The sequence below is a fragment of the Ambystoma mexicanum genome, chromosome 11 (assembly GCF_040938575.1).
Source record: "Ambystoma mexicanum isolate Mex_15411 chromosome 11, UKY_AmexF1_1, whole genome shotgun sequence".
Classification (NCBI taxonomy): Eukaryota; Metazoa; Chordata; class Amphibia; order Caudata; family Ambystomatidae; genus Ambystoma; species Ambystoma mexicanum.
The window spans coordinates 450,067,271-450,093,521 of record NC_090934.1 but is presented as its reverse complement, the minus strand read 5'-3'; the positions used below and the strand labels follow the sequence as shown (position 1 = coordinate 450,093,521).

Here is a 26,251-nt window from a genome sequence, read left to right as displayed (position 1 = left end):
CAAGTTGGCCTTGAAGTGTCACCTTGCCACTACACTGTTGATTATTTTCCTATGTTCAATCAGACAGATTGTATGCATTCCACCACTTATACTAGGCATTCCTCAGTCCTCTAGTCACATGTATGGCATGGCCATGGTAAAGTGGAGTTACTTTGTTACCTGGATATCATATGTTCACACATGTCCCTGTGCAATTGGACCATATTGGACTGGCAGCTCCAGGTGATAAAGCAGACCTGTCAGAATTAGAAAAGCTATTGCATGTGGGAACTGGACAGAATGAATAAGTGCTGCCCTCCTCTCCATCTACACTCAATAGCAATGGCACATGCCATCTGTGTGATGGCATGTGTGTGTCACCTGGCAATCACAGGGCAATGTGTGATGCCACTGCCAGGCAGCATGCATGAAATGTGTTCATCTTCCATCTTTGTGTAATGAGTGTGTGCCATTTGCCTGCCCTTCATACGCAGTGAGGGTGCATGCATGGGAGGGTCTTAGTCATGTGGGACATGTGTCAATCAAGTACTGGTTCTCTTGTTTCACAGCCCTCATTGTGTGCCATGGTGCTAATGCGGGTTTCATTATGTCATCGCAGGGGAAGACGCACCTGATACTGCTGGGGTTGTGGAGATGGTGCAGAGCCAGGAGGGGTCCGAGGGCCGACCAACCACCAGTGAGGGACGTGGTGTGCTGGTGGGTGAAAACCCACAAGTGCTGCAGGTCGTGCTCTCAAGGGGTGTCTCTGGCTGCACCTCCCCCGAGCTGTACTCAGCTGTTGACTCGGATGATGAGACCTACGTGCCGTCGCAGGTGAGTGTTCCAGGGAGGGAATCTGTTCTGTCCCACCCACCTGCACCAGGGTCAGAACCCTCAATGGGGATGTCAGTGTTGGCAGCTAGGCCTTTGGTGGTTACGGATGCAGGGTCACACTCCGCGACATCTGATCCTGTTCCTGGGCCAGCAGATCAGAGGGGGAATGCAGTCCTGCAGCCTCAGGCAGTGCCGGCACAGCAAGGCGCAGTCCGCCTTGCCCCAGACAGGTGTGGTGCCCGCCGACGTGGTGGCCGTACGCCACCTGGCAATACCGTATGGGAGCAATCCATTTACGGTATGGCTACCCAACAGGCAGCATCATCCGAGATGATGGCTCAGGCCATGGATAGGGTGGCCACTTCCATTGTCCCCCCTGAAAGGCTGATGGAGCGACTAGAGCAGGCAACCGACTCCATCTGCCAGTCACACAGGGAGGACATGTTGGCGTCCAACAGGGACAGGCGGGCGGCACTGGCGACTCTGCAGGAGGCCATCTCCATAGAGTCCCAGGGCCACAGGGAAGCCCTGAGGCAGGAGCTACATCAACTCAGGACGACTCTTGTTGAGCTAGAGGCTTCAACACACCAAAGGACAGAACAGCAGCTGGAGCGTCTCACCCGTACGCTCTCAGCTGAGATGCAAGCAACGAGGGCGGAGGTCCGGGCATCCCGTGAGTTGTTGCATGGGGACCTCCGCACCCTCATCCTCCAGAACGAGACCTACCACACCCGCATGTTTGCAGCCATGGAGGAACAGAGTAGGGCCTTGCGTGGGCTGCCTCCCATAGTGCAACCACCTCCGGATGCAGCTGCACAGGGTGATAATAGCGACAGCAGTGATACTCCCACAATAGGGTAGCCGTGTGGGCCATGAGCCCATGGAGGTGTTTTTTTTTCCCAGGATCCACACAGGTGGTTTCTGGTGTGCACCCTGACCTCGGACCTCCTGGGTGGCCTCCCCAACCCCCCCGGGCCCTTTAATGGCCATTTTTGATTTTCTTTTTATTTTTATATTTTTTAAATTTTTATTTTTATTTTTATATTTTTCCCAATTTTTTGGGGACACATTGTTGGCTTCCGTGGTTCCTGTGGGCATACGCTGCATTGTGGCTGGGCACATGCAGGCTTGTCATGTATTAGGTTCAGATGCCTGGGTTTGAGTCACACACACCCCTCCAGCTTCCCGTTTCCATGGGCTTGCAAAGGGTGTGCCCAAGTGACATTGAAGTACATGGTGACATTGGACTCCCACTACATGTGTGGGTAGTCTAGTCAATACTGTGTATACATTCCTAGTGCATATTGCTGTTGTGTTGTACACTGCATGTTGCATTGATGTGTAACTCATCATCTGTGTCTGCCTCCCAATTTGCAGGTCCCTTCCTCATGTCTACACAAGGCCCTCTAGTCTGGAGATGGGGTCCTTGTTGGCAGCAGTGCACCTACAACTCTACATGGCACCAACACTGTTCAGTTGGAAGTGGTGGGAGTGCAGGCATATCCAGGTGGTGAGACAACTGATTTATTACATTACTGAAGTCATGTTTATGGTAGTACGTGCTCAAGTATGTTGTTTGTCCTGCATTACAGTGAGCATTTCAGGTGTAGGAAGTTTCAATTGGGGACACTGTACATCGCAACACTTGTCACGTTGTGGGGATTACTTTGTTTACCTGCACATAGCATGACATGGCACGGTGTGTTGTGTGGCGGTGCTGGGGATGAGTTGGGTGACATGGCACTGTCCTCTTGTTGCATTTAGCAAGTGGGTATTAATTTTGGCTGCTTGAATGTGTTCCTTCACAAAACTGCATTGGTGTTGTGTGTGGGTAGGGATGCACACATTGTAACACTTCCAGGTGAACAATCTCAGGCTGATATGCTTTTCACGGTTGAATCTCCAGACATTCAGGATCAGTGTCAGGTTGAGTCATCATTGATTGTCAGATGGAATGTGCCAGGCCAGTGTGCACTCCACAGGGGAGTGAATACTATGTGAAGTAATTAGCCACTAGCTGTGTACGGGCTGCCTCCCCTCGTGCCCTTTCCCCTCCCATGCGCAGCGGCTGTGCATGTGGCTGGAGATGTGGGGCCACCACCATGTCCACGGGCAGGCCCCGGCGTGTTGCAACGTTGTGCAGGACACATGCTGCCACTATGATCCTGCACACTACTGGGGGAGCGTATAACAGCTGCCCGCCAGAACGGTCAAGGGAGCGAAAGCGTGACTTTAGCACTCCGAATGTGCGCTCCACTATGCCCCGGGTTGTAATGTGGGCTGTGTTATATCTTACCTCGGGTGGCGTGGTGGGGTTCCGAATTGGCGTCATCATGTGGGGGCTGAGAGGGTAGGCACTGTCCCCTGTGGAGGTGGTGATTGGTATCATTGGTGGGGTTGTGACCTTGCTCAGTATCCAACATGCATGCATGTGCAGTGGCATACATACTCACCGAGAAGCCATGTATCGCCATGCCGCCCAGCATCTATGTCCCGGCATAGGGTGGACATTCGGTAAATGAAGCTGTCGTGGGTTGACCCGGGATAGTTGGCATATACTGAGGTGATGATTCCCTTGGCATTACATACTACCTGCACGTTGATGGAATGCCAGTGCTTGCGGTTCCTATAGATGTGCTCAAATGCCCTGGGGGGACGTAGAGCCACATGGGTGCAGTCGATGGCACCTAGCACTTTGGGGAATCGTGCCACTCCGTAAAAATCCAGGGCGGCAGCATGCCTTTCAGCAGGTGTTCTGGGCAGGTATATGTGCCTGCGGACTGATGGGCGTGCAGTGATGATGTCCAAGACCTGGTGTAGGCAGCGTGACTGGGTGGCCTGTGACACCCCACCCACTATGGCACTTGTCCGCTGAAATGATCCAGTGGCTAAGAAGTGCAGTACATTGAGGACCTTCTCCAGGGGGCTGAGTGCTTGAGAGCACAGGGTGGGTGATGTGAGGTCATCCTCCCACTCACTCACCAGGTCCAGTATTATGTGTGGTGGAAACCTGTACCTTCCATACACCTGGTCATCAGGCATCCCGAAAAGGCTGGTTCTGGGTGTGAATATTCTGGCCCTGACTCTCCTCCTCCTCCTCCTTTGGTAGCCCACTGCCACTGCTGCTAGGAACGGTATGTTCATCCTGGCATCTGGCTTGTTATTTGAAAAGTGCGCAAATTAATGCTTTGCGCGTGTTCTAGGCGAGCGTGTGACCCGCGCACCCCTGGAATCTAGTTCCCACTCCAATAGCGTGTGGAAATTCCCACGCAGCAGCCATACAGGTGCGCTGACGTACTTGCGTGTGTAAGTGCCCGCGCACCCCTGAAATACACGTACATAGGCCAATCGCGTGTACGCGCACTTTTGTCCAATTACACGCAATGAAATACACGTACATAGGCCAATCACGCGATGACACTCTGACGTGCAATATTTCCACGTGTGTTCCGTCATCACGTGCTGAGTGGGGAACGCCCGTGCGGGTCACGTCAGACGCGCTTACGCGCTGAGGGACTCTGGTCCAATAGAATCGCGTATGCGTGCTGACGCGCTTACGCGCTAAGGGCCTTTCCTCGGATTTCACGCTGACGTGCAGGATTTTCACGTGCCAAATCACTCCGTATCAAGCTGGCCACCCGAAAACACACGGAACACCACGCTCCTGCCCAGAAGGCCGAGTTACTGCCCCCCAGTGCCCCGAGCAGCCTCCCACGTGCTATCTGCTGCTGCCTGCCTGCCTGCCTGCCTGCTGCCACCGTGCCCTGCCATTTGGTGCCTGCACATCAGCCATCTGCAGGGGTCCAGTTGCTGTGTCCACCCCTGCTGGAACTGAAGACTCCCAACTGGGATTACATCGCTCCACAGCCCAGCCCCAGGACCCAGTTGCCCACCCACACCTGCCTCTGGGGTTGCCATGTCGGGCACTTCCACATCTGGCACCAGTGGCAACCCCAGGCCAGAGGGGCAGAGGGGCACCAGCTTCACTGCCACCGAAGTTGGTGTCCTGGTGGAGCATGTCCTGGGGCAGTATGATGCCCTCTTTGGATCGTCCCGCGCCAGCAAGGAAGGACGGGAGAGGATCTGGGCCGACGGTGTGGTTGCCATCAACGCGGAGGGGGTGGCAACCCGCAACGTCCAGAAGATCAAGAAGCGCTGGGAGGACTTGAGGTCCAGGACCCTTGTGAAGGCCCGGCGCCTCGTGGAGGGGGGCCGGGGCCGCATGAGTTCCATCCAGAAGAGGGTCCTGGAACGCGTACGCCCAGCGCTCCACGCCCAGGTCCTTGAGAGGGAGGCCCGTCTGGAGTTGAGCGGTATGTGTCCAAGCATTACCGTGTGAGACAGGGCATGTTGCGGTGTGCTGGTTCTATGATACTTGCCTGTATGTGTGCCATGGGCCATGTATGCATGTATGTGTGCAGGGACATCATGGTAATGCATGTGCGACCAGTGATGTGTGACCCACATGGTTGTTGCATGTGTTGAAATGCGGCATGGGGAGCCCTATGCAGATTTTGGACATGAGAGCATGCCAGTCTCTGGACATGGATGGGGGTGAAGGATGGGTGCTGATGCCAGGTACATATATGGTAGCCATGTCTGTGTGCCTGACCTGCGTGTCTGTGACTTGTGCATGCCATGGATGCATGACACATGTGACGCACCCAACTTACCCTTGTTTCGCCTGTGTTCGGTGTGTTTGGGGCCAGATGGATGTGACTGAGGTGAAGTGTGTGCATGTGATATGCATGAGCCATGATGCATGTGAGTTACATATCATTGAATGTTTCTAGAGTCCATTGGACATGCATGGAAATGTCCATGGCATGCACCATGCCTGTTACTGTGTGTGTTTTGCCTGGACTGACCCATGTGTTGTGGAGGGACATGATGGAAGTGTACTTTGACAGTGGTGCTCATCTGCTATTGCTTCCTGTCTAGGGGACCATTGTACAGTAGCCTGATGCTTGTGTCCTTTGTCTCCCTCTACGCAGCGGCTAGTGAAGAAGAGGGCGGAGACGGCGCTGTGGAGCAAGGCGGCGGGGATGCCCCCACGGCTGCAGCGGAAGGGGTGGGTGAGCCCCCACAGGGGCCTGCTACGGCGGGAGACGGTGAGGAGCCATCCAGGTTGGTGGTTTGCACAGAGGAGGAGGAGGCCGACACTGGTGCACACATGGGGCCTGGTGGGAGCATCCCTGCTGGTGCAAGTGGTGCAGTCCAGGGGCAGGAGGCAGCACAGGTCACCGTGGAGGGGCCTGTGCATGTCACTGTCCCTGACCCTGTGAGTGCACCACCATGCACCAGCAGGGATGCCCCGTCCCAGGCCCGTCCGCAGGTAGAGGGGATGTCCATGTCACCTGACTCCCCTCCACCTGCGGACGTGGTAACCCCTGGCCGCGTGGAGAAGGTCCTGATTGGGGTCGCGATGCGCACGGCTGTGATTCGTGATGACGTGCGTGCTTCCCGGGAGGAGCACGCACGTCATCACGAAGTGCACCGTGCCGACGTGGCCCAATTGGGATCGGCCATGTTCGGGGGTTTCCTGCATGTGTTGGCCAATCTGACGGCCCTCTCCTCCTCTGTGCAGGCTATCCACCGGTCGTTCTCCTTGCCGTCTTCCGGCCCAGATGCCACCAGGGCCCCCTGTGGACCTGCCCCGACCAATGCAGCCAGCTCGGTGGGGATCCCATCCCTGCCACAGTTGGGAGTCGGAGGTCCAGCAGGGGTGGACAACACAGCAAGTGGACCCCAGCAGATGGAAGATGTGACGGCATCATCGGGCAGGGCACGTGCACGACGGCGTCGGTGGTTTCCATCAGCCTGGATGCCGTCGTGCTGGCAGAGGCAGTGGCGTCGGAGGCAGCAGCGGGCTCGACGTGGGAGGCATCATGGCTCGGGGCCATCAAGATCAGAGGGGCAGGCATCGGCCGGAGGGCAGGGCAACCCTGGGATGGTGGTGTGTTCCGTGTGGGAGGAGTTTGGCCAGCGGATAGGTGCGGAGCGGCAGCGGGCGGAAGAGGAGCGGCTCGCCATGGTCAGGGCGGAGTTCTCCATGCGTCGGGCATTGAGGCGGGCTGAGTGCCTCGAGGAAGCTCGCAGGGAGTTTGAGGTGGACATGGGGTTGTCCCTGCGAGACCTCGGGGCCAGGACAGAGTCCCGCCTCCAGGACATCGACATGGAGTTCGATGATGCCCTGTCCAGCAACATCACCAAGTGAGCCGCAGGACTTGCCCGCTGCCTTTGTATATAGTTATTTAGTTAGTTAGTGCTAGGTTTCCTTTATTTATTTTTATTATTTTGGACCGCTCGGACAATGGCCACTTTTTTGTACATATATTTTTCATTAGTTAGTGGTAGGTTTCATTTTTGGTGTTGGGCTCATGGACCCTGGAACATTCCTGTATATAGTTTGTTTTTTTGGGAGATACATTTTTTTAATTTCTTATTGTTTTCACCATGACGTAATGGTTTTTCATTAATTTCCTATGACATGATATTGCTTTGGACAAATTCATTTTAATTTTTTATTCCTTTGTTTTTTTGTTTATCACTTTTGTTCTCGGACATGGACCATTTATTTACTTAGCCACATCGTTGTATGTTTGAAAAGTTCACTTATTTTTGGTATTTAATACATTTTTTATATTTTCTTACACTTGTGTTATTTTCTCATTGGTTTGTTACATGTCATGATATGGGTTTTGACATTCACTTGCACCCATTGTGTATGTGTGTGTGACGGACATGTGTTCTTTTGCATACTTGGCATTGGGGTTGTGTCATGTGATTGCATTCACTATGTGGGTGGATGCAATCCTTGCCTGGGTGTTTGTGCTGGGTATGCTGGCCATTACTGCCATGATTGTGTATCGTCAGGACCTGGGGCCAGGGGGACATGTGTGGGGGCCTGCTGGCAGGTTCCCCACAGTGCTGGGGGGTGGGGGTGGTGGGAGACATGAGTGGGGGCCTGGTGGAGGGTGCCCCTGGTGGCGGGGGGGTGGGGGTGGTGGGAGACATGAGTGGGGGCCTGGTGGAGGGTGCCCCTGGTGGCGGGGGGGTGGGGTGGTGGGAGACATGAGTGGGGGCCTGGTGGAGGGTGCCCCTGGTGGCGGGGGGGTGGGGGTGGTGGGAGGCATGGGTGGGGGCCTGGTGGAGGCTGCCCCTGGTGGCGGGAGGGTGGGGGTGGTGGGAGACATGGGTGGGGGCCTGGTGGAGGCTGCCCCTGCACTGCTGGGGGGTGGGGGTGATAGGGGACATGAGTGGGGGCCTGGTGGAGGGTGCCCCTGGTAACTGGGGGGGTGGGGGTGGTGGGTGACATGAGTGGGGGCCTGGTGGAGGGTGCCCCTGGTGACTGGGGGGGTGGGGGTGGTGGGTGACATGAGTGGGGGCCTGGTGGAGGGTGCCCCTGGTGGCGGGGGGGTGGGGGTGGTGGGTGACATGAGTGGGGGCCTGGTGGAGGGTGCCCCTGGTGGCGGGGGTGTGGGGGTGGTGGGAGGCATGGGTGGGGGCCTGGTGGAGGCTGCCCCTGGTGGCGGGAGGGTGGGGGTGGTGGGAGACATGGGTGGGGGCCTGGTGGAGGCTGCCCCTGCACTGCTGGGGGGTGGGGGTGGTGGGTGACATGAGTGGGGGCCTGGTGGAGGGTGCCCCTGGTGACTGGGGGGGTGGGGGTGGTGGGTGACATGAGTGGGGGCCTGGTGGAGGGTGCCCCTGGTGACTGGGGGGGTGGGGGTGGTGGGTGACATGAGTGGGGGCCTGGTGGAGGGTGCCCCTGGTGGCGGGGGGGTGGGGGTGGTGGGTGACATGAGTGGGGGCCTGGTGGAGGGTGCCCCTGGTGGCGGGGGGGTGGGGGTGGTGGGAGGCATGGGTGGGGGCCTGGTGGAGGCTGCCCCTGGTGGCGGGAGGGTGGGGGTGGTGGGAGACATGGGTGGGGGCCTGGTGGAGGCTGCCCCTGCACGGCTGGGGGGTGGGGGTGATAGGGGACATGAGTGGGGGCCTGGTGGAGGGTGCCCCTAGTGACTGGGGGGTGGGGGTGGTGGGTGACATGAGTGGGGGCCTGGTGGAGGGTGCCCCTGGATGGTGGGGGGTGGGGGTGGTGGGAGACATGAGTGGGAGCCTGGTGGAGGCTGCCCCTGCACTGCTGGGGGGTGGGGGTGGTGGGAGACATGGGTGGGGGCCTGGTGGAGGCTGCCCCTGCACTGCTGGGGGGTGGGGGTGGTGGGAGACATGAGTGGGGGCCTGGTGGAGGGTGCCCCTGGATGGTGGGGGCTGGGGGTGGTGGGAGACATGAGTGGGGGCCTGGTGGAGGCTGCCCCTGCACTGCTGGGGGGTGGGGGTGGTGGGAGACATGAGTGGGGGCCTGGTGGAGGCTGCCCCTGGATGGTGGGGGGTGGGGGTGGTGGGAGACATGAGTGGGGGCCTGGTGGAGGCTGCCCCTGCACTGCTGGGGGGTGGGGGTGGTGGGAGACATGAGTGGGGGCCTGGTGGAGGGTGCCCCTGGTGACTGGGGGGGTGGGGGTGGGGGTGGTGGGTGACATGAGTGAGGGCCTGGTGGAGGGTGCCCCTGGTGGCGGGGGGGGTGGGGGTGATAGGGGACATGAGTGGGGGCCTGGTGGAGGCTGCCCCTGCACTGCTGGGGGGTGGGGGTGATAGGGGACATGAGTGGGGGCCTGGTGGAGGGTGCCCCTGGTGACTGGGGGGGTGGGGGTGGTGGGTGACATGAGTGGGGGCCTGGTGGAGGGTGCCCCTGGTGACTGGGGGGGTGGGGGTGGTGGGAGACATGGTTGGGGGCCTGGTGGAGGGTGCCCCTGGATGGTGGGGGGTGGGGGTGGTGGGAGACATGGTTGGGGGCCTGGTGGAGGGTGCCCCTGGTGACTGGGGGGGTGGGGGTGGTGGGAGACATGAGTGGGGGCCTGGTGGAGGGTACCCCTGGTGACTGGGGGGGTGGTGGGAGACATGAGCAGGTGTGCAGGGTAGTCCCCTGTTTTGTGGGCTGCCTGCAGGGGCCGTCGAGGGTGACAGGACCCACCCAGCCTAATCGCGTGTGTAACTTCGCACGCACCCCTGTAATACACGTACCAAGCCAAATCGCGTGTGATAATTCCCGCGCACCCCTGAAATACACGCGCCCAGGCTATTCGCGTGTGGAAATTCCCGCGCACCCCTGAAATACACGTACCCTGCTGTAATCGCGTGTGGGACTTCCCGCGCACCCCTGTAATACACGCGCCCAGCCTATTGGCGTGTGGAAATTCCCGCGCACCCCTGAAATACACGCGCCCAGGCTATTCGCGTGTGGAACTTCCCGCGCACCCCTGAAATACACGCGGCCAGGCTATTCGCGTGTGGAACTTCCCGTGCACCCCTGAAATACACGTACCCTGCTGTAATCGCGTGTGGGACTTCCCGCGCACCCCTGAAATACACGCGGCCAGGCTATTCGCGTGTGGAACTTCCCGCGCACCCCTGAAATACACGTACCCTGCTGTAATCGCGTGTGGGACTTCCCGCGCACCCCTGAAATACACGCGGCCAGGCTATTCGCGTGTGGAAATTCCCGCGCACCCCTGAAATGCACGTACCCTGCTGTAATCGCGTGTGGACCTTCCCGCGCACCCCTGAAATCCACATACCCGGCCAAGCCTACTTTTGTTGCGTGCGCCGCGCTATGTGCGATTTTCGCTGTGGACTGTGCGATTTTCGCTGTGACCTGGCGCATGCCGTTAGATGGCCTGTGCGCCAACGTGCGCCGCGCACTTTCTTATCGCACGTCCGATGGTTTTCTCGCGCACGGCCTTCCATGAATCGATGTGCGCTGCTTTTCGTGCGATTTTCGCTATTCCACTGCGATTTTCGCTATTCCACTGCGAATCGCACGTTTTTGGCCACTTGCGCCGCGCTAATTATTCCATGAATCGGCCTGTTAGATTTTTAGTGTCTTTCAGTCCAAATTTACTTAAACTGCTGAAATCCACAGCTCAGCCAGTCTTGTTATAAACCTTCAAGTCACTTCAGAATATAACTTTACATTGGATCCACCTCTCAGTAAGTCTTTCTTTGGCTTGCCTTGGGTTCATTTATTCAGTTTTACACAAAATCTGGTGGTTTTAAAACGCTGGCTTTCTGATAGTGGTGAGTACTGGTACTGCACCCCTTTTTGGGATTCAAGAAAATGAATTCCCAACAGTTATGGGTTTGCTTTTGGCAATCAGCATTGCCATTCCCAATGGTTTCAGACTACTGTGTGGGTAGTCCAATGGTGGTTTTAGGCAGTGTCCTTCTGTGCCCATAACATTGGCAAAAATGAGTGGCAGCCTATTCTTCATGCATTTCCCTGTGCATTTTCTGGGAAGCTCTGGCCATCATGATGTTTTCCATGTCAGTACTGCACAGTTTTGAGGTAGGGCTTGGATGCGTGGATAAAAACATCCCACAGGCAGGTGCATCTCCTGTGGCGGAATAATGTGTCCCGCCAATGTTGTGTGGGACTGGGGGGACCCCGGCAGGGCACCGGCTCAGCCCCACTTTCTGAAGACTTAAAGCACTGATGGTAGAGCTGGAGACCAGGCAGGATCTGGATTAATGGGCCTTGTGTGTGGTCGTGGTATGGAGTTGTGATTACTCGTTCCCATACTTGTAATTGCAATTCTTGGCTGTTGTCTTCAAGGCGCACTGAACTGAACTCTCCAGAGTACATTTCCCAGGAAGGTAATCTTATGGCAGGGCCGGAGGGCGACTTCCCAGGCGTCCTGCCATTAACCCCGGCCACACCAGGTCGGCGGAATATTTCACGGGCTACCCCTAGCTGGCACAGTGGGACAGGAACGGGAGGCGCCCTATTGAAATTAAATGTGCTCCGCTCTCAGGGCAGGTGGGGGAAGGTAGGGGTGCCACGTTTTTGTTTTGCTGCCCGTGGCTCTGGGACTTCTAAGGCCAGCCCTGAATGTAACCATTTGTTTTCTCTTTCAGGAGCTGGGAATGAAACCGAGGACTTCCTCACTGCAACTGTAGCAGTGGACACAGGTGAGGAGGGTGTGCTGCAGACCCCAGTACCTGCTAGAGAGGAATGTGGCAATTGGGGTGAATACTGGGGCTGCTTATTACCTTTCATTTTTCCAGTGAGCGTGACTTTTGAGTAGCCACATATCAAAAAAGAGGCCCTGGAAATAACTTTCAAAGTGACCCCATATTACACATTTTCAGCAAGCCCAACCCCTTTCCTGTTGGAACATTTGGAAGTAAAACAGGTTACTACACAAGAGGCCCAGAGTGCAGAGGCCTCCCGGGAAATATCTAGCGTTCCCTATAGGCCAATACACTGCTGCCCATTAAAGGCACTAATGAATGTGACGTAAAGACAGGTACCCATGTCCCCTCCTGCCCCTCCCATGAGCGCCGCCCATGCTCCCATTACAGGAGCACTGTGCGAGTGCCCCCATTAACTATTAACCCCCTGCAAATAAGGCCTAATAATGTGCACATATTCCCCAGGGAGGAACCTGTCTTCTCAAATTAAAGTTGTGTTACTTAAACGTGGCGGTTATGCTGGCCTCAAGGTGCTAACCTATCCCAGACATCTTCAGTCGGCCCTGAAATATCCAAGGGGCACCTGTGAGAAAGGGGAGAAGAATAAGTATCGCCAACGTAAACTACTTGGTCCTTTGCATAAAATCCAAGAGCATTTTGGGAACATAAGGAGCACAGATATATTTATATATGGCAAATCAGTGACAGTGATTCAAGCCTTCACCCTTTCTGAGCACATAACAAACACAGGCCTTTCTGCTTATTTAAATTATTATAACACTCTACCAGTAAAGGGACAGCAAACTACGGATCATGGATACACATTTGGAGAGAGTTGTACTTGACAGTCAGGTGCCAGATTTTCTGCTTTAGCAGCCAGGCGGGTACCCTGAACATCCTTCTTTTCTAGGGTGGCCTCCCTACCATACACTCAGTTGCACAGTGTGTGGGGGACTTATTCAGAGAACATCATGCTGGGTAATATGCATGGCAGAGTGAAGGAAACCCAGCTCAAGGGCAGTTTTTTAAGAATGTCAGGGCTCACCCCTGATTAGCCCCGGCCCACACAAAGCCCTGCGTATTCCCATACTTGTAAGTGCCAAGCCTGGCTGCTTTCTTCAAGGGGGGCTAAGCCCATCTCTGCAACGTAAATGTGTCAGGAATGTAACCCTTTGTTTTCTCTTTCAGGAGCTGGACATGAAACTGAGGACGTCCTCGCTAGGATTATAGCAGCAAATAGAGGTGAGGAAGTTGTGGTTAAGACCCCAATACAAACCAGAAACACATGTGGGAAGGAGTGGGATACTAGGACTGTGTATTACATTTCATCCAGCGAGTGTGACTTGTGCAGTAGGCTCATCATGATCCCTGCAAAAGGTACTAAGGAGAGTGATTCAGAACCAGGTGTACATGTCGTCATACCTGCGCCTCCTGTGAGTGAAGCCTCTGCCCCAATCATGGAGCACAGGGCATATGACGACATTACCGGCTGATGTGCTCATGGCTGGGATACTATGAACTGAGACCTCCATGTTGCAAGGAGACCTGGCACCCACAAAAGCAATTTGCAGGCCCAGTATTAGGGTCCTTAATTTTTTCAGTTAAAATAGACTCGTGCTACTTGGGGCAGGGGGGCTTTGTGACTCTGAAAAAGAAAGCTCAGTAACTTTTAAGTAGCAATTTGGGGTTTTGGCTCCACCCACAACCCCCTTCGCTGACTTCCTTTATTTTGCTGTGCAGAGACCCACACGCCTGCCCGTGATAATCTGCAGCTATTAACAACCTACACCACTGCCACTTTAGCTGGACTTTTACCACAGAAAGAAACCATAAAGGGGGCGGGGGGGCTTTGGTGGGCACATATTCCTGTCAGTCTCACAAAGTAAGGGCTGTGTCATTTTAAGTGTGCATTTGCTGGTCAAAGACCGACCTCTCCAAAAATGTTGTTAGCAAGGAAATGATTTACTCTCCTTCTGCTTTTTGCTGTGGGGATGTGAATCATTTTAGAGATTAATGAAGTGCTAGGTGTGGATCACGTTATGCCACTTCGATGCACGGCCCACATGGCTGCTTCCCCAAACTGAACTCATGTACCTAGGTTACACTGAATGCAGTCTCCCCATTTCTTGTAGTATATTACGCTTTGATCAGATATGTGCTCCGGACTAAGCCTGCCGATGCCTAAAAAAATATTGACCATTTTCCGCAGCCCCTTTACATGTGGAAACCTTCAGCTGCACCAGATCAGTGCATTTTTGTTGTTAATTTATGCAGGACAGGCAGGTTTTTCTAGCCATAGACGAGAGGATTCCAAACACCACGTTGAAGTGGACCCTCGTGCATCTTCGGCCCCCTCTGCTTGTCTGACACATTAAAATAGAGTTTGGCAGGAAGTCACGAATCTTCAATTAGCGATATTGTGTCATCGTCCTGAAATCAATCATCCACTGATGCCATTTAAAAGTCCTGTAATACGGGTGGGGGGGGGGCAGATTCGTCTTTGCGGCAGGGCTGAACTGGTGTAAACATTCCAAATTAAAACTGCGTGTGAGCAATATTTTCAACTGGTAGTGGGTGAGGGAAGAGGGAGAGATGTAAGGGGAGAAACCATAGCAGAAGGGGGATATGGTCCGGCTATGTGCAAAGACACCTGTAAAAATGCTAGGTCAATCCAGGTGCATTTTGGCGCATCTAAGGATATTCTAAAACTAGTAGAGTCTCACGTGCCACATGCATAAGATCACACATTGTGCCAGTGGAGGATGTGGCATGGTTGTTTGGGTAACTACATGAGAATGGGTGTGGATGCGGCTTTGGGAGATCAATAAATATACACTTTGGCCAGTCGTATCCTCATGCATATTTACAAATAAGGTGCAGTATTTCCCTCAGAATTGATCAGACACAAAGACACACACTCTCACATATGTCACGGAAAGACACACTTCTCTAGAATGATCACAAAGACATGCGTTGCACTCTCCATCACTCCCAGCACCGGAAGTCTGGATGGGTATGCCGGACCGAACCGAACGGATCGACCTCACAGATAGAAACAAGTTGGACTCAATATACCAAGTGCACCCTCAAATGCCCCAATAATCCATCATATTGCTGGTATAATCACCAACACTGTATGTGCCCTCCTGTGCAGGTGCTGTTATAATACGACAGGTGTTGCCTCAAATGCCTAAATGATGCCATCACCTGCACTTTTAATAATACCCGCCCATATTACAGGACTTTTAAATGGCATCAGTGGATGATTGATTACAGGACGATGACACAATATCGCTAATTGAAGATTCGTGACTTCCTGCCAAACTGCTATTTTAATGCTATTTTAAGTAATTAGGATGCTTCTGCACAGGAAGAAGTTCTAGACAGGGATTGAGGCAATGTAAAACATTTATTCAAGGACATTCCATGCCCCGTTGCACATTGTTATGTTTTCTATATTTAACGGGACTGTGACAGTTCATAAAGAAAATGAAACAAGCATTGGCAAAGTCAACAGTTTGGGCTTTTGGCAAAGGTATGAAACATGCATTTGCCAGGCACCAGGATGATGGCACTACCTAGCCATTAGATCGTACCAGCTGAAAAATGGAGTGATTACGTGGGTATATCATGGCAGTATCGTGCAAATGCCTAATGGATCACGCCAAACCTGTTGGCTTTGTGGCTGCTTGTTTTTAACGGGACTTCAGTGCATGGAAGAGAAATAAATCAAGTGACTAAACGCGCACTTGGAATAAAGGCATTTCTAGTGCACCAGTAGCCATCTACAGCTGCAATTAAGCAATTAACTCTCAACAGACTGCTTAGAAATAATGCTGGAAGGCTAACGTTTGCTGTTACTGCTTGAAAGAGCAAGCTCAAAGAGATCGCAGGGGGATGTGTTTTGGGCAGTGGGGGGCTCATAGTGGGTCGAAATGACCATAGCGATTTGCATGACCATGGGCAGTCAATGGGTGGGTAAATAGCCAAACACCAACCAGCTGTGTCCCTCCTAATATGCCATCTCCATTTTACCATCACCCCAGTGCATTAGTGTCAGATTGTAGGTGACGCATAAGCGCCTCGTAATAGCACAGCCCAAAAATGCCTAGTGCCCACGAGGTCCTTCTTTCATGCACAAGCCACAAAATAACCTCAGAAGCGCTGATAACAGGTATTTGACTGTTTGGTCGTTCTCATAGAAATAGCAAAAAACACTGTTGCTACTTGTATGAGCAGAATATGCAATAAATGCTTATCAGCATTCGAAAAATTACTGTGCAGTGCATAGGCTTAAGACATGTATGGTTTTTACATTTCTTGAAAGACCTTCCCTGTCCCTTTATGCAACAAGAACTTAGAAAAAGGATGGAAAACACTATTTCCCTTAATTGTACTACCGCAAGCAATATTTAAAATAAATGTTTATTAGCACCTAAATAATTCTGTTGAAACTCCAGAACGGAATGTTAAGCACCACACAGAACTCCAAGCATTTTTTCATTTTTTAAAGCAACTCCCCAGTCCCATTCGACAGAGGGTCGGATTCTCCAAACTATTTTCGGTGCAAATAGAGAGAGCACTTGCTGCAAGAGAATCTCTAGTGCATCTTATCACACGCGCCAACAAAAGATGTGCCACACATTCAAATGCCATGTTCACCTCCTTTGTGCAATTGCCCCAATAAGTGAGCATTTTTCAGGGCATTTCAATGCACAATTTAAATTCATAAATGGGATTCACATTGAAATGTGCAGAAAACAATCACAGTCCCATGTGCCTGTTGGGAACACGGACAAGAGTGCAACACATGACAGGGACATTTGTGACTCTCTCATGGTTGTGGCTGGTTTTTGTGAGACAGCAGTGGTTTGACATGCTGCTGTCACACTTGCATTAACATCCCAAAAACAAGGATTGAGATGATTTTATTTGTTTAACTACATTTCACAATTGCAGGCTTTTTAAGGGCTTGCCACTGTGGAATGTGGTGTGCTGGGACCCTGTTATACGTTAGTGTTTGTAATGTGCTTCCGACTCTAATGTATGCCTGGAGCTGGACAGTTTTGCACTGTCATACAGCCCCCAAGAAATGCACATGTCACCTTTGTGAATAAAGTGGTCTGCACATTTCCTAAATTGACGCAAGTTTTAAAAAATGCACACCCATTGTGGGGTGGGGGGTGGTTAAAAGACACAAACTGTTGTAAAAAAAAAAATGGTTGTTGGGAAAGAGATCAAACTGCCCCCTTGTGTAGCTTCCCTACCTGCCCGTTGTGTGCTTCCATGGTGGTTGGGTTAAACTTGAAAGGTTTGGAATTCGTGACTTTGATTAACCTTCAATCTCCTCTGCGTTATATCTCATCTCACTATTGTGTTCTTGCTCCCTGGGACTCACTGACCGGAGGGAGTGGATAAGGAGATGGTTCTTAGATGAGAACTACGGTGGAGCGACTCCAGTGTCCCTCAATGCTGATGGAGTTCCGCTGGCAGTCTAATGGAATGCTCCACGTTGCTTCATGGCAAAATACTGGAGGGTCTCTCTGCAGCCAGCGATGCTATGGATCTCCCCTCACTTTTGGGGAAATCCCTGTGTCCCTTTTTTTCCTCCCCCACACTCATTCTGCAGACCTTTGCACTTGCTCCCAGACTTTGGGATTTGTTGCACTTTGGATCGCATAGCACCTTGTTGCTGAACCCATTTCGAATAAGAGGGGGAGGTCGTTTCTTTGAACATTTCCCTCAGAACCACACTGGCCCTTCACTCATGTTACACCCTAACCACTGACCGACCATCCTGCCATTTTATTCTGGCAGGTGATTCGGGTAAGACTTTGTCGGTTTTAGAAGAAAACTGGTTGGTTGGAGTGCAAAGTGCTTTGGTGATGCTAACGATGGGTACTCATTTGTCAGTCGAGGCAGTTGGATGTGGTGGACAAAATAAGAGTGGGGTATGGAGAGAATGGAGGGATGTGAGAGTGTCACCCACATTGTTTGAGGTTATTATATGGCCTGCCACCATTTTGGATTCTAGAGCTACCCATGAGCATTTCTTAATTTGGGGCAGGTGCCTATTGCATTTGGTTGATACGTTTTTGTTAGTATCACCATTTCAGAGCTATGTGCCATGATTTCTTCTTTGAGTTACGTAGGCTCATTGAAATGTCATGTCATACAAGGACCAGATTCTTATGAATAGTGAGTTCCACTACTTAGTCACCATAATAGTAGAGGTGCCTTATTTATGTTTTTTCGATATGGGTCTTAAATCGCACTTTAGATGCACCCTTGATGTCAAAGGATTGTATTGGAGTACAGATAGGAGGGACGTAGGATCTGAGGATGGACACGTAGCCTGTTGGTGTTGTTTGGCTATGTACCCACACACTAACCGCACATGGCCATGCTAATCCCTACATTTACCCTCCATTACCTGCTCCTCCCCTAGGTTCTAGCTCTATCATGCAATACAATCAAAAGGTGTGCTGTATATGTCTGCCAGTGGTACTTCAAAGAAGTCTTCTGAGAGTTAGCCCCTGATTCATGGATTATTTGCTCCAAAAAAAACGGGATTTGTGCGCCATTATGCCCGCAAATCCCCATTAGTAAAACAGGGATTTGCAGGCAGAATGGCACACGAATCCCATTTTTTGGCCAAATAATCCAAGAATCAGGCCCAATATGTCTTAATTGCTGCTATAACTGAGCGCCTACTGGATTACAAATGTCTTAACCTGGTGTGCCTTCAACCACTTTATATATAGATAATATGTGTCTACTCCCAGTTAAATCCTGTTAAAACATGCATTGCTAAAGTCTACAGTGTTGTCTTGTGTTTTGGTATAAGATAAACATTTACCAAGGGCTGCCATCATATGTCCAGATACTCGCACCATTTTCCAGCTGTTGCCATCTCATATCATTATGGCAGTACTAAGCAAATGCCTATCCCATGCCTATGTAAAAGCCACAACTGTTGGCTTTATCAGTGCTTAATTTCCATTGTGTTTCATGCAAAGGTGGTTAAAAGAACTGTACCAAAAATCATCTCAATATTTCAGATAAAAGACTAATCACCCTTTTTAATCTCTTTAGGTGCCAGGGTCCCACTGAAGGATGTGGATATTCTTCTCATAAATCCCCGCAATGCCATTGCCTGTCCAAATAACAACTGCCTGTGGCCCAAATCCAGTGGTGGTAAAGTTCTGGTTCCCTACGTCCTCTCTCCTGATTTTGGTAAGTGCAATACTTTTATCAAGACTATAATACATGTTCTCTCCTCTTCTGGGGATAACTTGCCAGGAATGATGGTCTTTTCACTTACGAATGAGCTCCTCGATCCATACCGGAAGTGTCCCCTGAAGCGATGTTGGCTGCCGTGTCCTGCTGTTTTCATGGAGTTTCCTCTCTGGCTTCCATCAAAGGGGCTTGGGCATGCAGGGTGGTGAAGAAGAAGAAGGGACCAGTTGTGGTCTGACAAAAATCCCATGATCCTGGGCTGGTTCACAAGATGGGTGGCAATGTAGCTCTTTGGCAATGGTTACCACTAGGTGGGGCACAAACAGAGCTCCTCAGTCTTCATTACCATGCTGCCCCTGGGATTACAGCCACCCCAAAGCTCCTGTTTGTTTAGTGGGGCCTTGTTTTCTAATTGTAAACAAGTAGACTCAGAATAATTGAAACAGAGGAACCCCTCAGTGTGGGACTGCCTTGTATTTCGGGTCATAGATTGTTATTGAGTTTATCCTGCGGGGTTGTTGCCATCACACTATGGACATGACTTCCCATATCTTTATATCTTTATATTTCACAAACATGTCTGTGATAAAAGACTTGCGTGCTTGGATCACTAAATGTATAATGCAGGCTGGGCTTCGTTCCCATTAAAACATTTTTTACAACGCTCGCACGGATATGAAAGTGTTATCATGAACCGTATGTAATCATTTGGACAGTCTCCAATTCAGATGCCAAGATATAACGGCTGCAACGTCTGTCACTCTAGTGAGGGACAACTGCCGTGTTTTTCCGGGAACTGGGGTTCACCTCCCCAAAAGTGGGAGAATTGCAAAGTGTTCGAAGAGGTGGGGCTGAGAGGGGAAGCTGGTTCTCCAGGTAAGGATGCCTGTGCAGATGTCCAGTCTCAATGAACAGTAGTAGGTCAAGGGTTTTGAGCTAGAAAAGTCCTCTTTTTTAGGGGGCTGTGTGGCTGAGGACCAAGTGCAAACAATCTATCAACAGGAATGCCACTGAGTACAGCTACCCGCCCATACACATGCTAGATGTGCTTGGTTGCGCTAAGTGTTAGCAGTCATATTGGTCATTGGATCCAAATAGAACAAGAGAGAAGGATAGAGATCAACATATTTTAATTAGTCTATAGAAGAGACTGACATGTTAAAAAACAATAATGCATTTCGTTTACACAAAACATAAAAACAATTAATGAAAAACACCGTTTTTCCTAACCAAGAGAGCAGCAAGTGTAATTGACATATTTGAACAGTTGAGTGAGGTTAGTATAAGTGTGATATTGACATTGCATATATCCACAATTGCTATTTTATTAGTCCTTGACTCTGTCGACACAGAGGAATGTGTTTCTGGGTATCAGCGGGTGTGATTTGAGAACAGACACTCTCTAGCTGGCTTAGTCTGTCATGAGACATGTGCTGACGATTTGTTCTCACATCATTTTAACTAAATTTGTGTACACAAATTTCTCAGAATTATTTTGTAACGGTTCACTAAACTCCAAGTAGTTTATCATTTGTATTGACTGGTCATTTCTGGGGCAATTTGGGAGCGAAAGGTTGAATCTACAGGTGTTATCAAAAAGCTGCTTCAAATGAAAGTCTTAACTTCCTTTCTCCCCCAGGTGACTACAATTTTTTATTCTCTGCTGCAATGGAGGAGTTTAAAACAATGACCTGTGTGAATTTTGTACCCCGCACACGCGAAACCGACTACGTGAACATCGCCTTAGGGAGTGGGTAGGTCTCACATATCATTTTCATTACAAAGGCACTGTTCTTTTTTTGGAAATACAACGGATAAAATACCTCTGAACTGAATGCAATCACTATTGAAATCGATAAACAGTGCACATCATGCATGTGTTTACAACACTTGTATCATTTTTGTGATGGTGGTTCCCAGACCTTCCCTGCATTTTTCCCTCATTTGATTTCTAGATTTGTTTCCCAGACTCTCTGTATGTGCTTATCAGTTTCTGCCTGATTGCGATTTACATTTTCCTACTGTATGCTTTCCAGTCTGCGTTATGTGTGTCACAATTTGTATGTGTATGTGCTTCCCGGTTACTCTCTATTAGTGGTGTACCGAACTTTGGGTTCGAGTAAGTATTCGGCCGAATTCCGGCTGAAAAAAAGCTATTCGGCTACGGCCGAATAGTTTCTTGCTATTCGGCTCTTGCCGAATACTTTGACATTCTCATTTGAATACAATGCAACATGAACTCAGAAAGGCAAATATATATTTCAGTTTGCAAAACTAAATAGAATTAGACCAGACAAATTGCTATCACACAACTGAAAAATATCTTATATTGTTATCTGCTCTTTAGGGCATGTTTTGTTACAGATTCTTAGACATAAAAAGTGCTCATCTTTTATACGTAGCCTGCAACAATACAGGAAAATCATTTCTTTTGGCAAATGTTTATATGCAATGTGCACTTTTTTTCAGTTGGAAAAGTCAAACTGAAAGAAATGTGTATAGATACTTTCAGTTCCTGTCATGTCATTTCCCATTGCGTACAACATAGTCCCCCTATTGTTTTTTAAGGACTTGAGTCCTGAGTTTAACATTATCTGATAATGTATCAGGAATGATAAGTTGCATATGTTTGTGTATTGGCAAGAAGGAGTGGCTAAGATAAGTGAAAAGTGAGCAGCATTTGTTTGGGTGGGGTGAATAGTTGTGAGGAGGAGATCACGCATTTCAGATTTCCACTTGACTTGTGTCCTGCACGAGCCGACATGAACCATTTTATACATTTATATGTGAGCTGCAAAGAAGTTTCGAAACTCGACCGCATCGACTTTGCAACTGGATAGAGAATGCAATGCATCTGATTCACAAAGGCAGTCCTTTTGCATTTGTGAAGCCTCCTACCTTAACTGGCACTGAATATGCAACAATCATCTGTACATTTGGTCACTTCATTTCAGTTAAATCTTCTTTATTTCTGGCTTTTATGCTTTAAATAAAGATGCTACATTAATTACAATGAAGAGAAATAAAAGTATGGAATGCATTTAAAATGTTGCTTTATTTGTTTATTTAACAAGTGTGTTTTTTGAAGTTTGTAACATGATTTATTAAATAAAGCAACTATTTGGCTTCATATTCGGCTTTGGCCGAATAGATGAAAAACTATTCAGTATTCGGCTGAATACTAAATATGCTATTCGGTACAGCCCTACTCTCTATATATGTTCCCAGTGTTTTACAGTCTTTCTCTCTCCACGTGTGCCCCAGTATCAGTCTGTATGTGTTTTACAGTCCCTCTATATGTCTCTTAGTTCGATCTGTAGGTGTTTCCCAATTACTCTCAGGATGTGTTTTCTTCTTCTCGGAGTCTGTGTATGTTTTCTCTGTTTGCATGTGTTTTACAGTCCCTGTGTGTTTCTCATTCTCTATCTGTACGCGTCTCCCCGCCAGCTTCTGTCTGCATGTGGTTTGCAGTAACTGTGCATGTACCTTCATCCTCTATATGCAGGTGTTACATAATCTCTGTTTGCATGTGTGTCTCAGTCTCTCGCTACTTATGTCTCCCAGCTTCTCTCTGCATGTGTTCTATGTTTGTATGTGTTTTAGTCTCTGTCTGTTTTTTGCAGACTCTCCCTATATATGTCTCTTAGCTTCTCTCTGCATGTCCTCTCTGTTTGTTTTGCAGTCTCTGTGTGTCAGTATTTCTCAGTCTCTCAGCACCTATCTGCATGTACTATCTGTCTGCATGTGTTTTACAGTCTCTGTACATGTTTCTAAGGCTCTAGCTATATGTATATCCCCACTTCTTTCTGTATGTGTTCTCTGTCTGTATGTGTTACAGTCTCTGTACGTGTTTCTCAGTCTCTCGCTATATTCATCTCCCAGCGTCTCTCGCTATGTGTTCTCTGTCTGCATGTGTTTTAAAGTCATGGTATGGATCCCCTTCTCTATCTGCATGTGTCTCTGAGCTTCTGTCTGTATGTGGATTGCAGTAACTGTGCATGTGCCGGCATCCTCTATATGCACGTGTTGCACAATCTCTGTTTGCATGTGTCTCAGTTTCTCGCTATATGTGTTTCCCAGTTTCTCTCTGCAAGTGCTCGCTATCTGTACATGTTGTACAGTCTCTATTTGTCTGTTTTTCTGAGTCTCTCTCTGTATGTCTCCCAGCACCTATCTGTTTGTGTTATCTGTCTGTATGTGTTTCTCACTCTCCAGCTATACTTATCGTCCGCTTCTCATTGCATGTGTTCTCTTTCTTTGTGTGTTTTAGTCTCTGTAAGCATTTCATATTCTCTAGCTATGTGTCTCGCTGCTTCTCCCCATATATGTTCTCTGTCTGCATGTTTCACAGTATCTCACTATTTGGGTCTCCCAGCTTCACTCTACATATGTTCTGTCTATTTGTATTTTACAGTCTCTGTCAGTATTCCTCAGTCTCTCGCTGTATGTCTCCCAGCACCTATCTGTATGTGTTATCTGTCTGCATGTGCTTTACAGTCACTGTATGTGTTTCTCAGTCTCTCTCTATGTATCTCCCAGCTTCTCTCTGTATGTCGTTTCCAGTAACTCTGAACGTGGCTCCAGTCTTTTTATGCATGTGTTGTACAGTTTCCATTTGCATTTGTTTCTCACTCTCTCCATGTCCGTGTCTCACGTTTTCTGTCCATATGTGTTGCCTACAATATTACATGTGTCCTATTCTCTATCTGCATATGGTGTATCATTTCTTTTTATATATGTTTCTCAGCCTCTTTTGTGTCTTCCTGTTTCTCTCTGTGTGTGCTTCTCAGTAACTCACTGTCCATGTTACCAATCTCTGTTTGCATATACCCCTCTCTCACTATCTCTGAATGTGATGTTCTGGCAAAAGCTGATGTCTTCTTTAAAATAAAATGTCAGCAGCTTTTGACCAATCAAATGCAAAGTTTACATTTTCTAACAAAATAGTTTCATTTTCTCCAACTCACACATGCTCACTACCCATGTCTCTTTTGGAATAGTTTCTCTAAAGCCACAGCACGGAGTAGGTTCTGGGTGCTCGCCAAATAAGGAAAACGTCCTTTGGGCTGTTTCATAGTTATGCACTTGAAATTCAGTCCCATGGAGGTTTAGGTGGGCGAAAAATGAAAAATCAATACTTTTGTGAAACAGGACTTTAGTGCTAATTCACCATGGACGAAAACTGAAATCTCCAGGAACTACTTTAACAACCAACGTTATGAAATGTTCAGAAGAATCAGACCAACGAGGGGCATGAATGAAAACTAGAGTCTGAATGATTAATCAGCAGTGATAACTACACCTTCTTAGAGCCACAGTCAGATTCAGTGTTACCGTTCAGCTGTGGGAGATAGACAGTCTGCACCCCGATCCCCCGCCTAAGCAGCAGAGCCAGAATTCCATTGCCAGTTGCAGCAGAATCTTAGATGCCAAATCCAAAATGATTAATGTGCTGCAATGTGGGCATTCTTTCTAAATGAAGGAGCATGCAGCAACACATTCAGTGCCATATCAACCTTTTAATTAACAAGTAATCCGCCGGAAGTTTCAATCAACACAGCATCATTAGCTTCTCTGATGACCGCTTGCACCCAGCAGATAGAGCCCACATGTGGCTCCCCATCTGCACCTGCTTGTGTCACACTCTATGACGAGATAGGGAGCATTTGCAAAGTAGCTGTCCCCTTTTAAGCTGACATATGGCTTGACCGTCTCTGTTCTTATGTCCTTGCATCTGACATAAGGGCCAACACACCGAGGTGGCTCATCTTCATCCTTTAACTGCATGACGTGAAAAAGAAGACAAAGGTTTGACCAGTCTCACTGTCTTCCATACAAAGATACAACTGTTTCCCATGACTTCACAGAACACCCTTCTGATCAGGTAACCTTTCTGGATTTCAAACATTAGAAAAGCATAAACTGTGCCCCGATTAAATTCTAGAAATTGCATGGGATGAACTGGAGACAGCACTGGATTCTCTCATTTCACCAGAAATGTTGGATCTTGGAGCAAGTCTATTGCTTTTGAAACACTTCTCCAGGTGAATAATCCTCCCCACACCCTGAGTAGAGCTGCATATACTGGCATCTGGATTTTGTTGAACGGAGCAAACACAACTGCAGAGGGAAGAATTGCAAATTCACCTACTTTGCACACTGAAATTGCGAAAACCTGCAATTTATTTATTTATTTCCATTTGTAAAGCGCACATCGGCCCTTAGGCATTGTGGCGCTGTTGCAGAAAACATACTTAGTTGCAGAGGTAATACAGAGAAATGACAATGCAGACATTTGAGTGCAGGGTACAATACAAAGTATAGGTCAGTTTCAGGAAGCGAGGTATACAGTATGTCCCTTGGTTACATTGGAACAGAAACCAGGTTTATGAAATTGTTATGCAAATTAATTCAACAGTTTGGTTTTAACAACATATGCGAAAGATGGTGTAAGATGCTTCATTTCTGAGAGTTGTGGATCTATAATGCATTGCAGCCTAATAACAACAACCGCTAACAGCAAAATACATATGGCAAGTGCCAGCATTCCTCTCCAATCCCCACCACACCTCACACTCTCTCTCATAAGACAATCCCTGTCTGATCTCCCCTTCCATCAAACCAAAAGCTCTGTGTGAGTGTATGTCCTAATTCCCCATTTGCACGTGTCTTATCAGTTAGGCCTCAAACTCCCCATTTGCAACAACTGTACGCAGCCCCCACCGATCTGCATCTGCTGGTCACTCTACCAGATTGATCTTGACTCTTCTCTCCCCTCTGCTTCCCAGAATGCTTCCGATCTCCTAAGCTGGTCTGCCAAACTGCATCCGAAACGCTTCTCCAAAAGCTTCTCTCTACTGCTCATTTCAGGCTCCCAGTTATAGTTTCAAATCACATCATATATCTCGATGGTAACATCAAGTATTCACTCTTTCTGTCAAACCAGCATTTCTAAAAGCGGACAGTGCCTAAAGGTCTGTTAACATCAGTCTTGTACTCCCTAGTTCAGTGTGTTCTCGTCATCGTGACATTTCAGAGCATATCTTGTACATGTCCTATGACCTTCTCCTCTGTGTTACAAAACCATGCTCCCATCCATTGTCAGCTCTTTGCAAGCTAAAAATCCCTTTCTCTCTCCACAACGCTCTATGTCTGTGTGCCCACTCACTGCCTCCCA

General features: G+C 49.5%; 1 protein-coding gene across 2 annotated transcripts in view; it reads left to right on the top strand.

Moving 5' to 3' along the window:
* The window catches only part of LOC138503501 (embryonic protein UVS.2-like), a 235,899-nt gene that overhangs the window by 80,037 nt on the left and 129,611 nt on the right, over positions 1 to 26,251 (top strand). For both annotated transcript variants that reach the window (XM_069623283.1, XM_069623282.1), the window contains 4 exons: positions 11,779 to 11,832; positions 13,024 to 13,077; positions 18,931 to 19,071; positions 20,714 to 20,828. In XM_069623283.1, the coding sequence (XP_069479384.1) occupies positions 11,779 to 11,832; positions 13,024 to 13,077; positions 18,931 to 19,071; positions 20,714 to 20,828 (364 nt within the window). The remainder of the gene's footprint in view (positions 1 to 11,778; positions 11,833 to 13,023; positions 13,078 to 18,930; positions 19,072 to 20,713; positions 20,829 to 26,251) is intronic.